Raw genomic sequence first — 14,528 nt, 5'->3', positions numbered from 1 at the left:
CCAGGACAACAACCTCTCCCTCAATGTTAGCAGGACAAAGGAGCTGATCGTGGACTACAGGACTGCTGTAGTGGAGCGGGTCGAGAGTTTCAAGTTCCTTGGTTTCCACATCACCAACGAACTATCATGGTCCAAACATACCAAGACAGTCGTGAAGACTGCATGACAAAACCTTTTCCCCTCAGGAGACTAAAAGGATTTGGTATGGGTCCCCAGATCCTCAAAAGGTTCTACAGCTGCACCATGGAGAGCATCCTGACCGGTTGCATCACCACCTGGTATGGCAACTGCTCGGTATCTGACCATAAGGCGCTACAGAGGGTAGTGCGAACAGCCCAGTACATCACTGGGGCCAAGCTTCCTGCAATCCAGGACCTACATTTGAAGTCGGAAGTTTACATACACATAGGTTGGAGTCATTAAAACTCATTATTCAACCACTCCACAAATGTATTGTTAACAAACTATAGTTTTGGCAAGTCGGTTAGGACATCAACTTTGTGCATGACACAAGTCATTTGTCCAACAATTGTTTACAGACTATTTCACTTATAATTCACTGTATCACAATTCCAGTGGGTCAGTGTCACGTTCTGACCATAGTTATTTTGTTTTTTCTTTGTTTTAGTGTTGGTCAGGACGTGAGCTGGGTGGGCATTCTATGTTGTGTGTCTAGTTTGTCCGTTTCTATGTATGGCCTGATATGGTTCTCAATCAGAGGCAGGTGTTAGTCATTGTCTCTGATTGGGAACCATATTTAGGTAGCTTGTTTTGTGTTGGGGTTTGTGGGTGGTTGTCTTCTGTCTTTGTGTTCATTGCACCAGATAGGACTGTTTCGGTTTTGCCACATTTGTTATTTTGTATTGTGTTCATGTTCAGTTGTTTATTATTAAAACATGGACACTAACTACGCTGCGTCTTGGTCCGATCCCTGCTACACCTCCTCTATCCCTGCTACACCTCCTCTTCAGACGAGGAGGAGGAAGGCTGCCGTTACAGTCAGAAGTTAACATACACTAAGTTGACTGTGCCTTAAACAGCTTGGAAAATTCAAGAAAATTATGTCATGGCTTTAGAAGCTTCTGATAGGCTAATTGACATAATTTGAATCAATTGGAGGTGTACCTGTGGATGTATTTCAAGGCCTACCTTCAAACTCAGTGCCTCTTTGCTTGACATTATGGGAACATCTAAAGAAATCAGCCAAGACCTCAGAAAAAAATTGTAGACCTCCACAAGTCTGGTTCATCCTTGGGAGCAATTTCTAAACGCCTGAAGGTACTACGTTCATCTGTACAAACAATAGTACGCAAGTATAAACACCATGGGACCACGCAGCCGTCATACCGCTCAGGAAGGAGACGAGTTCTGTCTCCTAGAGATGAACGTACTTTTGTACGAAAAGTGCAAATCAATTCCAGAACAACAGCAAAGGACCTTGTGAAGATGCTGGAAGAAACAGGTACAAAAGTATCTATATCCACAGTCAAACGAGTCCTATATCGACATAACCTGAAAGGCCTATCAGCAAGGAAGAAGTCCCTGCTCCGAAACCGCCATAAAAAAAGCCAGACTGGTTTGCAACTGCACATGGAGACAAAGATCGTACTTTTTGGAGAAATGTCCTCTGGTCTGATGAAACAGTGAAGCACGGGGGTGACAGCATCATATTGTGGGGGTGCTATCCTGCAGGAGGGACTGGTGCACTTCATAAAATGTGGATTACCAGGTTGTGTACTCAAAGCATGCTCTGACCAACTGTCAAGTGTCTTCACGGACATTTTTAACCTCTACCTGACTGAGTCTGTAATATCTACTTGTTTCATGCAGACAACCATAGACCCTGTGCCCAAGGAAGCGAAGGTAACCTGCCTAAATGATTACAGCCACGTGGCACTCACGTCGGTAGCCATGAAGTGCTTTGAAATGCTGGTCATGGCTCACATCAACAGCATCCTCCCGGTTACCCTAGACCCACTCCAATTCGCATACAGCCCCAACAGATCCACAGATGACGCAATCTCAATCGCACTCCACACTGCCCTTTCCCACCTGGTCAAAAGGAACACCTATGTGAGAATGCTATTCATTGACAGCTCAGCGTTCAACACCATAGTGCTCTCAAAGCTCATAACTAAGCTAAGGACGCTGGGACTAAACACCTCCCTCTCTAACTGGATCCTGGATTTCCTGACAGGCCGCCCCCCAGGTGGTAAGGGTAGGTAACAACACATCCGCAACATTGATCCTCAACACGGGGGCCCCTCAGGGGTGCGTGCTCTGTTCCCTCCTGTACTCCCTGTTCACTCATGACTTTACAGCCAGGAATGACTCCAACACCATCATTAAGTTTGCCGATGACACAACAGTGGTAAGCCTGATCAACAACAAGACTGACCTTCTCCCTATAGGCTGAAACCTGGCCGTGTGGTGCCAGGACAACAACCTCTCCCTCAACATGATCAAGACAAAGGAGACGATTGTGGACTACAGGAAAAGGAGGACCGAGCACGCCCCCATTCTCATCGATGGGGCTGTAGAGGAGCACGTTGAGAGCTTCAAGTTCCTTGGTGTCCGACAAACTAACATGGTCCAAGCACACCAAGACAGTCGTGAAGAGGGCACGACAAAACCTATTCCCCCTCAGGAGAATGAAAATATTTGGCATGAGTCAACAGATCCTCAAAAGGTTCTACAGCTGCACCATCGACAGCATCCTGACTTGTTGCATCACTGTCTGGTATGGCTACTGCTCGGCCTCCGACCATAAGACACTACAGAGGGTATTGCCATCCAGGACCTCTATACCAGGCGGTGTCAGACGAAGGCCCTAAAAATTGTCAAAGGCTCCAGCCACCCTAGTCATAGACTGTTCTCTCTGCTACCGCATGACAAGTGGTACTGGAGCGCCAAGTCTAGGTCCAAGAGGCTCCGTAAAAGATTCTACCCCAAGCCATACGACTCCTGAACATCTAATCAAATGGCTACCCAGACTATTTGCATTGTCCCCCCCTCTTTTACACTGCTGCTACAGTACTCTCTGTTATTATCTATGCATAGCCACTTTAATAACTCTACCTACATGTATATATTACCTCAATTACCTCGACTAACTGGTGCTCCCACACATTGACTCTGTTCCGGTACCCTCTGTATATAGCCACGCAATTGTTATTTTACTGCAGCTCTTTAATTATTTGTTACTTTTATTTCCTAATCTTATTTTTTTAACTGCATTGTTGTCACGCTCTGACCTTAGATATCTCTGTGTTCTTTATATTTTGGTTAGGTCAGGGTGTGACGAGGGTGGGTATTTTAGTTTTTGTATGTCTAGGGGTTTTGTAGGTCTAGGTATTTGTATGTCTATGGTGGCCTGATATGGTTCCCAATCAGAGGCAGCTGTTTATCGTTGTCTCTGATTGGGGATCATATTTAGGTAGCCATTTTCCCTTTTGTGTTCGTGGGTTCTTGTCTATGTGTAGTTGCCTGTCAGCACTTGTTTTGTATAGCTTCACGTGTCGTTTTGTTATTTTGGTTAGTTTGTTCAGTGTTCATTCTAATTATATTAAAGAATGTACGCATACCACGCTGCGCCTTTGTCCGATTCATACGATGAACGTGACAGAAGCACCCACCACAAAAGGACCAAGCAGCGTGTTAATGAGGAGCGGACATCCTGGGCTCAGGAGAAAGATGAGTGGAGGACATCCTGGACCTGGGAGGAGGTAATGGCAGGGGACAAGACCTTGCCATGGAAGCAGGTGGAGATGGCGCAGGAGGAACGGCGACAATACGAGGGGACACGGTTAGCACGGAAGCCCGAGAGGCAGCCCCAAGAAACATTTTTGGGCACACGAGAAGATTGGCTGAGTCAGGTTGGAGACCTGAGCCAACTCCTCGTGCTTACCGTGGGGAGCGTGTAACTGGTCAGGCACTGTGTTATGCAGAGATGCGCACGGTGTCTCCAGTTCGCATTCATAGCCCGGTGCGCTCAATTCCAGCTCCTCGCATTTGCCGGGCTAGAATGGGCATCCAGCCAGGACGGATGGTGCCGGCTCAGCGCTCCTGGTCTCCAGTATACCTCCTTGGACCAGGATATCCTGCGCCGGCTCTGCGTACTGTGTCTATGGTGCGTCTGCACAGCCCAGTGCGTCCTGTGCCTCCTCTCCGCACTCGCCCTGAGATGCGTGTCATCAGCCCGGTACCACCAGTTCCGGCACCACGCATCAGGCCTCCAGTGCGCTTCCACAGTCCAGTACGGCCTGTGCCTCTTCCCCGCACTCGCCCTGCGGTGCGTGTCCTCAGCCTGGTACCACCAGTTCCGGTACCACGCATCAGGCCTCCAGTGCGCTTCCACAGTCCAGAGCTTCCGGCGACAGTACCCAGTCCAGAGCTATAGACAGGTCGTATTGCCTTTCCAAATCATGTCCAATCGCTTGAATTTACAACAGGTGGACTCCAATCTAGTTGTAGAAACAGCTCAAGGATGATCAACGAAAACAGGATGCACCTGAGCTCAATTTCGAGTTTCATAGCAAAGTGTCTGAAAACATATGTAAATAAGGTATTTCTGTTTTTTATTTCTAATACATTTGCAAAAAAATCGAAAACCTGTTTTCGGTTTGTTATTATGGGGTATTGTGTGTAGATTGCTGAGTTTTAAAAAAAAGAATAAAGCTGTAACAAAATGTTGAATAAGTCAAGGGGTCTGAATAGTTTCCGAAGTCACTGTATATGCCATATCTCACAATCGATTGGGGTTACCCGAAAAAAAAACATGTTCACTGTGATAGTATGTGTATTTTTTCATAGATCTGTGTTATTCCACAGAGTTATATCTAGAGCATAGTAGTGCTGCAGTGAGGCGGAGGGGCGCAGCTGGGATGTAGCTCTACTTAGCTCTAATAGAGCGAGAGAGCTGTGCACTGTGACAGCCAGTCCAACACTGAGTCAGAGGTTTAGGTACTTTGACAAATCTCAGAAATGTGCTGTTCCCCTTTAATCTACCAATGAATCATCTCCCACAGCACCTTCCCCCACTTGCCTCTCTGTTGTATCGGTCTGACTTTTTGGCAATAAAGAGATTGTGTTTGTAAGTCTTATTGGGATAGTTTCCACCGCAAGTGCGACACACATCGACCATTGATTTGAAGGTTGTAGTCTTTCTTCTTCTCGGTGAAGCCATTAGCTAGCTATATATGGCTAGCTAACTGTGTCCTTTGCTAGTTAGCTAGCTGGAAGGTAGGGCAGATAGTTGTTTTTCTCTTTGAGGCCAGTGGGAATCAGTAAAACCCGAAACCACTCAATCGCCCCTACCAACTCACTCAGAGGGTCTTCCGTTGTCACGTGTTGCTGACCAAACTCAAAGAGTGACTTCCAGAGGGTGGTGAGAGGACCAATAAACCCATCAACTTCAGGATGTTCCACTTTTAAATAGTAAAACAAGCATGAAAATTGAATTATCAAGTTGAATTACTACATCCATTTAATTACTCAAATAATTGTAGCTGTTCACAAAGATGATGATTAGGAATTGTTGTATTTTACTTCCCTATTGGAATTGTCTTTTTGGGCCAGACTTAAGTTAAACTGCAACACCAAAGCTGACCTGTAGGTACAGTCGAAAGCGTGCTTCGAGACCGGAACCCTGGGGCCAATGGGCCTCCTGTTGCCAGCTCACTTCACGGCAGATTTTTTCCTGTCGGACCCGAAATTCGAACTCAACCCAGGTCTGCCGAATAAATGCAACCCAGGTCTGGTGGTCGTTGATCTAAACTGGCACACTGGGTGAGTACATGCAGTGTACTGTATGGGTGTCTGGTGGTGTCTTGCCTGCTTGTGGATGCTGAGCACCTGGTTCTCCCTCTGGCACTGTAGCAGGGCCTGTCTCTCGGCCTCCAGGGTCTGATTCTGCTGGGCGCACTCCAGGCACTTCTGGGAGTACTGGCCCGACAACACCTCCAGCTCCCTGTGCAGAGACCGGCGCTCAACTCTGGACGATGGGGCAAAGGGGAAGGTCGGCAGTTATACAAAGGTGCATGTACTTTGCATTGAAACATACATGTAACACTCACACACACACACAGTGCATGCATGCACACACAAACTTTAAAAAAGCCAGGTGCATGAATACAAAAAACACCCAGATAAGAAAGAGATATACAGTCTCAGTCAAACGTTTGGACACATCTACTCATTCCAGGGTTTTTCTTTATTTTTACTATTTTCTACATTGTAGAATAATAGTGAAGACATCAAAACTATTAAATAACACATATGGAATCATGTAGTAACCAAAAAAGTGTTTAACAAATCTAAATATAATTTATTGTCACGATCGTCTAATGAATTAACGGACCAAGGCGCAGCGTACGTAGAGTTCCACATGTTTATTAAATGAAACTCACAAAAACAATAAAGAGCAACGAAACGGGACGTTCTGTAGAGCTCACAGGCATCAACACAAAAACAAGATCCCACAAAAACCAGTGGGGAAATGGCTGCCTAAATATGATCCCCAATCAGAGACAACGATAAACAGCTGCCTCTGATTGGGAACTATACCAGGCCAACATAGAAAATATAGAAAAAAGAGAGAATAACAAGGCTCTCTATGGTCAGGGCGTGACATTTATATTTGTGATTCTTCAAAGTATTCACCCTTTGCCTTGATGACAGCTTTGCACACACGCATATACACTGTGGCAGTGTCCGAATAACCATTATTGCGTTCTAAATAGTAGGCATTTTGGGTATGCAAAAAAATAAAGTTTTATAGTATGTTAAATTTGGAAAATGTAGTGCTTTAAATGCCAGGATGTCATACTCATTTCAGCTTCTCATCTAGTAGAATTCACTGTACACTATTAAGGAAGAGAATCGTCTTTCGAAACGTGTTTAACAACAGCTGATAATCAGCTGAGGAGACACGCTGTACCAAAATTAATGAATGGTGGGAATCAACGCAATTGTGAATTAGATGATGGATTCTCAGTAGGATGAGCCTAGTATGATGATATTTGTTGCTTACTGCATTTGTTTTTAGTAAACAGTACGTTCTAGTATGCAGTTTAAGTAAGTAGTAGGCAAGCCAGATTTCTTTTTCACATAGTCACTCACTCATGCTGCTGGGAGCGAAGGTCCGTGATGTCAGAGCTCCCTCCACTCTGACCCCTCTCCAGCTCCTCCCGATGAGCATTCCTGATTGCCTCGATCGCTACACACAGGCCACAAACACAGGAAGTGAACAGACATGTTGCCACATGCCCCCCCCCCCCATCCCACTTCTAGGGGCATGTTCAGCAGGACACAACGTTGTGAAACATTCAGATGGAAATATGCTAAGTGGAACAAACATGCCACTCTAAGGAATCATGTTGGCTCTATTCATTTGAGTCAGCAACTTTTGACCATGTTTGGCTACAGAACATGGGCCAGATGTTTTACCTGCGACAGTGGCGGCTGTCTCCTCCTCCAGTAGGCAGTCTCTCTCCTGCAGGAGGGTGGCCACCTCCCTCTGGTGCTGCCGTTGCAGATCCCCCACCAGCTTCTGGTGCACCTCCTCCATGGCAGTGAAGCCACGCTCACAGGAAACCTGCAGGGTATGAATTTCACACTTATATGTGTATACTTTTTAACCTGTTTGGGATAGGGGGCAGTATTTTCACGTCCGGATGAAAAGTGTGCCCAAAGTAAACTGCCTGCTACTCAGGCCCAGAAGCCAGGATATGCATATAATTGGTATATTTGGATAGACAACACTCTAAAGTTTCTAAAACTGTTAAAATTATGTCTGAGTATAACACAACTTATTTGGCAGGCAAAACCCCGAGGGCAAACCATCCACGATTTTTGTTTTTGAGGTGACAGTGTTTTCAATGGGTTTTCTATGTGGATCTAGATTTCTAAGGCACTTGCTTGCAGTTCCTATCGCTTCCACTGGATGTCAACAGTCTTTAGAAATTGGTTGATGTTTTTCCTTTGAGTAATGTATGGCTGTTCAGAACGAGGGTCGAGTTTAGTGTACTGTTGTGGTTGGGGCGCGCGACCTGAACGCTTGCTCCACATTGTTTTCGTTCTGTATTGAACACAGTTTATCCTGTCATAAATTTGATCGATTATTTGTGTTAAAAAATACCTAAAGTTGTATTAGGAATGTTGTTTGAAATGTTTGGATCAAGATTACAGGTAACTTATTCGATATTTTGTAGTCATGTTGCGCGAGTTGGAACCGGCTTTTTTCTGAGTCAAACGCGCCAAATAAATTGACATTTTGTAGATATGACGACGGAATTTATCAAACAAAAATACAATTTATGATGTTTATGGGACATATTGGAGTGCCAACAGAAGAAGATCTTCAAAGGTAAGGCATGAATTATATCGTTATTTCTGAGTTTTGTGTCGCGCCTGGCGGGTTGAATTAGGATTGTCATGTGTTTGTTTGATGGGGTGCTGTCCTCTGATAATAGCATGGTTTGCTTTCGACGTAAAGCCTTTTTAAAATCTAACACGGTGGCTAGATTAACAAGAAGTTAAGCTTTAACTTCTCTGGAGCAGGTGGGACGCAAACGTCCCACCTGCAAGCTATTATCTGATGATAGCACAGCAGTAAACAAAGAGAGTAGCATAATTCAACACTGCAAGCACGACACAAAACGCAGAAATAAAATATAAATCATGCCTTACCTTTGACGAAATTATTTTGTTGGCACTCCAATATGTCCCATAAACATCACAAATGGTCCTTTTGTTCGATTAATTCCGTCGATATATATCCAAAATGTCAATTTATTTGGACCGTTTCATCCAGAAAAACACAGCTTCCAACTTTCGCCAAGTCACTACAAAATATATCAAAAGTTACATGTAAACTTTACCAAAACATTTCAAACTACTTTTGTAATACAACGTTAGGTATTTTAAAACGTTAATAATCGATCAATTTGAAGACGGGATGATCTGTGTTCAATACAAAAAGAAAACAAACTGACGCAACTTTTTTCGTAACGTGACTCTCTCAAAAAATGTACTTCATGTGACCCTCATTTACGATAGCCCTACTTCTTCACTACACAAAGGAATAACCTCAACCGATTTCCAAGGACTGGTGACATCCAGTGGAAGCGGTAGGAACTGCAAGCAAGTCCATTAGAAATCTGGTGTCTCTAAGAAAACTCATTGAAAAGACAGTGACATCAAAAAAATACAAATTCTGAATGGTTTGTCCTCAGGGTTTTGCCTGCTACATAAGTTCTGTTATTCTCACAGAAATGATTCAAACAGTTTTAGAAACTTCAGAGTGTTTTCTATCCAAATATACTAATAATATGCATATATTATATTCTGGGGATGAGTAGCAAGCAGTTGAATTTTGGCATGCTATTTTTCCGAAAGTGAAAATGCTGCCCCCTGCCTCAAGAAGTTAATTTGGTGTATTGCACAAAAAAATGAATTTCGCGCTCTGCCATTTCACCGGATGTAATCTAAATGTTCCGCTAGCGGAACCCCTAGCCATATTAACGCCTACTTTTATGGAGTATTTGGTATGATGTTGGTACTGATGTGTATCAAAGCATTAGCATTTACAGTGCCTTCAGAAAGTATTCAGACCCCTTGACTTTTTCCAGATTGTGTTACATTACAGCCTTATTCTAAAAGTGATTAAATATAAAACATTTCTCCGCCATCTACACACAATACCCCATAATGACAAAGGGAAAACAGGTTTGTAGAAATTATTGCTAATTTATTACAAATAAAAAACAGAAATATCTTGATTGCATACGTTTTCAGACCCTTTGCTATGAGACTCGAAATTGAGCTCAGGTGCATCCTGTTTCCATAGATCATCCTTGAGATGTTTCTACAACTTGATTAGAGTCCACCTGTGGTAAATTCAATTTGGATTGGACATGATTTGGAAAGGCACATACCTGTCTATATAAGGTCCCACAGTTGACAGTGCATGTCAGAGCAATAACCAAGCCATGAGGTCAAAGGAATTGTCCATAGAGCTCTGAGACAGGATTGTGTTGAAGGACATATCTGGGGAAGGGTATCAAAAAATGTCTGCAGCATTGAAGGTCCCCAAGAACACAGTGGCCTCCATCATTCTTAAATAGAAGAGGTTTGGAACCACCAAGACACTTTCTAGAGCTGGCTGCCCAGCCAAACTGAGCAATCGGGGGAGAAGGGCCTTGGTCAAGGAGGTGACCAAGAACCCGGTTGTCACTCCACAGAGAGTTCCTCTGTGGAGATGGGAGAACCTTCCAGAAGGACAACCATCTCTGCAGCATGCCACCAATCAGGCCATTATGGTAGAGTGGCCAGACGGAAGCCACTTCTCAGTAAAAGGTCTGAGAGCCTTTATGTACCTTTCGAGCTGGAGGCCCAGAGGAGGAGCCAGGAGGAGGCGCGTGAGGCTGAACTGCAGCGGAGGGCCGAGTTCAAGATTCTCTGGTCTGATGAAACCAAGATTGAAGCCTTTGGCCTGAATGCCAAGTGTCACGTCTGGAAGAAAGCTGGCACCATCCCTACGGTGAAGCATTGTGGTGGCAGCATCATGCTGTGGGGATGTTTTTCAGCAGCAGGGACTGGGAGACTAGTCAGGATTGAGGGAAAGATGAACAGAGCAAAGTACAGAGATCCTTGATGAAAACCTGCTCCAGAGTGCTCAGGACCTCAGACTGGGGTTGACGTTCACCTTCCAACAGGACAACTACCCTAAGCACACAGCAAAGACAATGCAGAAGTGGCTTCGGAACAAGTCTCTGAATGTCCTTGAGTGGCCCAACAAGAGCCCGGACTTGAACCCGATTGAACATCTCTGGAGAGACATGAAAATAGCTGTGCAGTAACGCTACCCATCCAACCTGACAGAGTTTGAGAGGATCTGCAAAGAAAAATGGAAGAAACTCCCCAAATACAGGTGTGCCAAGCTTGTAGCGTCATACCCAAGAAGACTCGATGCTGAAATCACTGCCAAAGTACTTTAACAAAGTACTCAGTAAAGGGTCTGAATACTTATGTAAATGTCATATTTCAGTTAAAATTTTAAATCAATTAGCAAAAATTCTAAAAAACAGTTTTTGATTTGTTGTTATGGGGTATTGTGTGTAGATTGATGAGTGGGAAAAACAATTTAATACATTTTAGAATAATGCTGTAATGTAACACAATGTGGAAAAAGTCATGGGTCTGAATACTTTCCAAAGGCACTGTACATAAGTCAATGTGTTTGTGTAAACGTATTGGGTATTTGAGTGGGGCTGTGTTGTACCTTGATGTTTTCAAGGTCTCTCTGATAAGCTTCCTTCATGGCAACTTCATCCCCTTCCAGATTCCGTCTCCCCGCCTCATCTTTCATGGTGTTTACCTGCGTCTCAAGCACATGGATTCGCTTCTTCATTGTTTCCATAGACACCATGTCTATTTTGCAGGCTCCATCAAGATTACATTTCTCTGCCGGCAGGGTGGAATCCAAGGTGAAGTCTGGGTAGAAGGTGGCTTTTTCGGGAGGAGTGTTAGGGGTGGTCTGTGATGAGCGGGACTCGTGTTGTGCATCTGTTGCAACACAGGCAGACTGAGCATGGTGGCTGTGCAGACGTATCATTTCCTCCTCGTGGATCTTCTGGAGCTCCTGCATCTTCCCTTGGAACTCCTCCTCCAGCTTCTGCACCTGCTCCTCGTGGCGATCCTCGATGCTCTCGATATCGGCTAGGAGTACACCAACCTTACGCCGGGTCTCGCTCTCTGCTGCAGCCCTCCCTTGCTCCACCTGCTCCAGCTTCTCCTTGAGGGCCTGGCTGTCCTCCTGCAGTCGCAACAGGGCGTGGCTAAAAGTGCGGCGGTCCTTGCTGAGCATGGCCTCTTGCTCCTGACACAGCGCCCCTAGGCTGTCGAATGCCCCCTTGCACTGCTGCAGTTCCTGTTCGTGATCCAGCTGCAGGCGGCATGCCACGTAGGTCACCTGGGACTGGACCAGCACCTCCGGCCAGTACAGGGTCAAGTCCAGGGTTCCAACAGAGTCCAGGTCATCCAACCAGCGTCTACCTTTCGCTGCACTACTCTCCCCCTTTGAGCCATTGCTGCTGGGGATCTCCTGACAGAGTTTGTGCAAGACCTTGGCCCTTTTCCTCAGCTGGACTGCAAGTCTTTCTGTCCAGTCGTGTTGTTTCTCTGCCTTGTCCCCACTCCAGACTGATTGGATCCTCTCCAGCAGGTTGTCTGTGGGGCCTCTGGACTTCAACTGGACCTGTTCCTCATAAGGAGCCAGCTCTGGAGGACTGACATCAGCCAGACCCCTGGCATGACCAGAGCTCAGATTGTTATCCCCAGCGCCGCCACACTGTTCCTCTGGCTGAGAGCTCCGCCACAGCTGCTCCCTGGTCGGGTTGTCAGAGTGCAGTTCTTCTTGTATCGGCTCTCCCTGGTAGCGATGCTGTAAGGTTAGAGAGATGTAAGCTAACTCTGCTCTGGCACAGACCCTGCCAATGGCGCTCTCCTCCGACTCAGTGTCGCCACCTACTGGTTCCCCACAATCCATTCCGAGGGCCATCCTTTTCAAAAGCACGTCGGCATACATGTGTGCCGAGTCACCTTTGTCTCCACCAAGGAGGGCTTCATTCTGGCAAAAAAATGTATCTTGGCTCTGCATTGCCGACGCCATCTTCTCTAGCGTAGACGCTTCCAGGGCTAAAGCTCTACCCAATGTTTCCATTCCAGCTTCCTCTCCTTCTGGGCATGACATTGTGGCATACGTGTCTGTGCCCATTTGCTCAACCTTGTCCTCTGATAGTGTCTTGTCATCAATCAAGTCTTCCTCCTCCCTCTGAGCTCGGTGGCACTCGTGCCATTGCTCATCGGCAATTATTCCTCCTTGCCTGAGGCAGGCGGCAGCAGTGACCAGCTGCATCTCCAGGGCACAGAGCTCGGCTTCTAGGTCAGGGTTGCTACCTTCCCCAGGGTTCCTCCTCAGCAAGGCTTGGATCCTCTCTCTGCAGGCCTGCACACTGGCCAGGGCCGCCTGACACTGCCCACCCAGCACCCTGGTTCGGCCCTCCGTTTCCAGGGCGAAGCGCCTGCTCTGCTTGGCCTGGTTGTGAAGAAAGAGGCTAAGCCGCTGGCTAGCGGCCCGGCTCTGGGTGAGCTGGGAGAGGACGTGGGGGTTGGCGGCTGCACTGCTGCACCACTGACCTTGTGGCTCCTCCAGCCTCTGGGTGATGTCTCTCAATTTCTCCTCGGTCACATACAGCTTGGTCTCCAGTACCTGGATCACTGACATGAACCTGTCTGGATCATCTCCAGCCGTAACGATGTACTGGTAGGCCGGGTCGACAGAACATGAGCCAGGTCCGGAGTGGCTTATGGCAGGGACGCTGTTGCCGTTTGTCTGTCCTCCGTCTGTATTGTAGGAGTGGTGGATGGTCTGGGTTTCCCATGAATTCAGACCGCTGGATTTGATATTCAGTCTGTTGTCAGTCACTTTGAAGAGAGGAAGAGAGGAACAACAGGTGCATGCTTCCTTCACCTCACTCAGTTTCAGCTCCGTCTCTTCCAGGCTGCTCCCAAGGGCGGCCATCTTAACCAAGGCTTCACTCAGCTCCCGCTCCTTCCTGTCCAGCAGCCTCTTGTAGTCCTCCCTGGCATCGCTGGCTGCCGCCTCCCTCTCCTGCGCCTTTCCCAGGGCCCGCTGTAGCTCCTCTGAAACACTCTCGTAGGAGTGCTCCAGGTTGTAGAAGTCAGTTTCCTCCGTCTGTAGGCGTCTCTGCAGCTGAACCACCTCCCCGTCCGCCTCGGCCAGCTGGTTCTGCAGCTCTTGGCAGCGTCTCTCCAGCTGCTCCCCCTCCCCCTGTAGCCTCCCTATAGCCGCCAGCGTGCGGGCCAGCTCCTCCTGCAGCTGCTGCTGAGCCTCTTCCACCTCTCCTTCCCTGGCCCACGGCTGCCCCTGCCCCTTCCACAATGTCTCCGCTTGCTGCTCAGCCTTTTGCAGCTGCTCCTGCAGGTCCTGGGTCCGGCGTTCCGCCTGGGCCAGGTTGGCCCCCAGGCTTCTGCGTTCCCTGTCCTGGCTCTCCTGCAGGAGGCCCAGGTGCTTCTGCAGGCGCACCTCCTTCTCAGCCTGTGCCGCCTCTGTTGTTCTCATCTGGGCTGACACCTCTTGTAGTCGCTGGCGCAAACACTCCAACTCTTGCTGGTGGTCGTGCTCCCCCTCCTCCCGCTGCTTCCGAGCGCTCTGACGCTCCTGCTGCAGCTCAGAGCGTGCCAAGGCTGCAGCCTCCCCTGCGCTTAACACCCGCGCCTGCAAGGCGATGAACTCGGCCCTCCGCTGCAGTTCAGCCTCACGCGCCTCCTCCTGGCTCCTCCTCTGGGCCTCCAGCTCGAACCGCAGGTCCTGGTTCAGCTTCTGAAGACGCTGCCACGCGCACGCCTGTGCGGAGGAGGACGGGTTTAAAGATGTGGGTAGGCCATTCTAAAAGAGATTGATGGGAGATTTGGTTCCATTGTTATGGGGAAGCTAAACCAAGCGT

General features: G+C 47.3%; 1 protein-coding gene across 1 annotated transcript in view; it reads right to left on the bottom strand.

Moving 5' to 3' along the window:
- LOC139581948 (early endosome antigen 1-like) overlaps positions 1-14,528 on the bottom strand; it is a 55,879-nt gene that overhangs the window by 29,832 nt on the left and 11,519 nt on the right. The window contains exons 8-11 of the mRNA XM_071412140.1: positions 11,282-14,470; positions 7,447-7,594; positions 7,120-7,216; positions 5,833-5,992 (exon numbers count right to left, since the gene is read on the bottom strand). Coding sequence (XP_071268241.1) covers positions 5,833-5,992; positions 7,120-7,216; positions 7,447-7,594; positions 11,282-14,470 — 3,594 coding nt within the window. The remainder of the gene's footprint in view (positions 1-5,832; positions 5,993-7,119; positions 7,217-7,446; positions 7,595-11,281; positions 14,471-14,528) is intronic.

Source organism: Salvelinus alpinus, chromosome 1, assembly GCF_045679555.1.
Source record: "Salvelinus alpinus chromosome 1, SLU_Salpinus.1, whole genome shotgun sequence".
Classification (NCBI taxonomy): Eukaryota; Metazoa; Chordata; class Actinopteri; order Salmoniformes; family Salmonidae; genus Salvelinus; species Salvelinus alpinus.
Note: the sequence above shows the minus strand (reverse complement) of the source record. Positions and strands in the feature narration are given on the sequence as shown.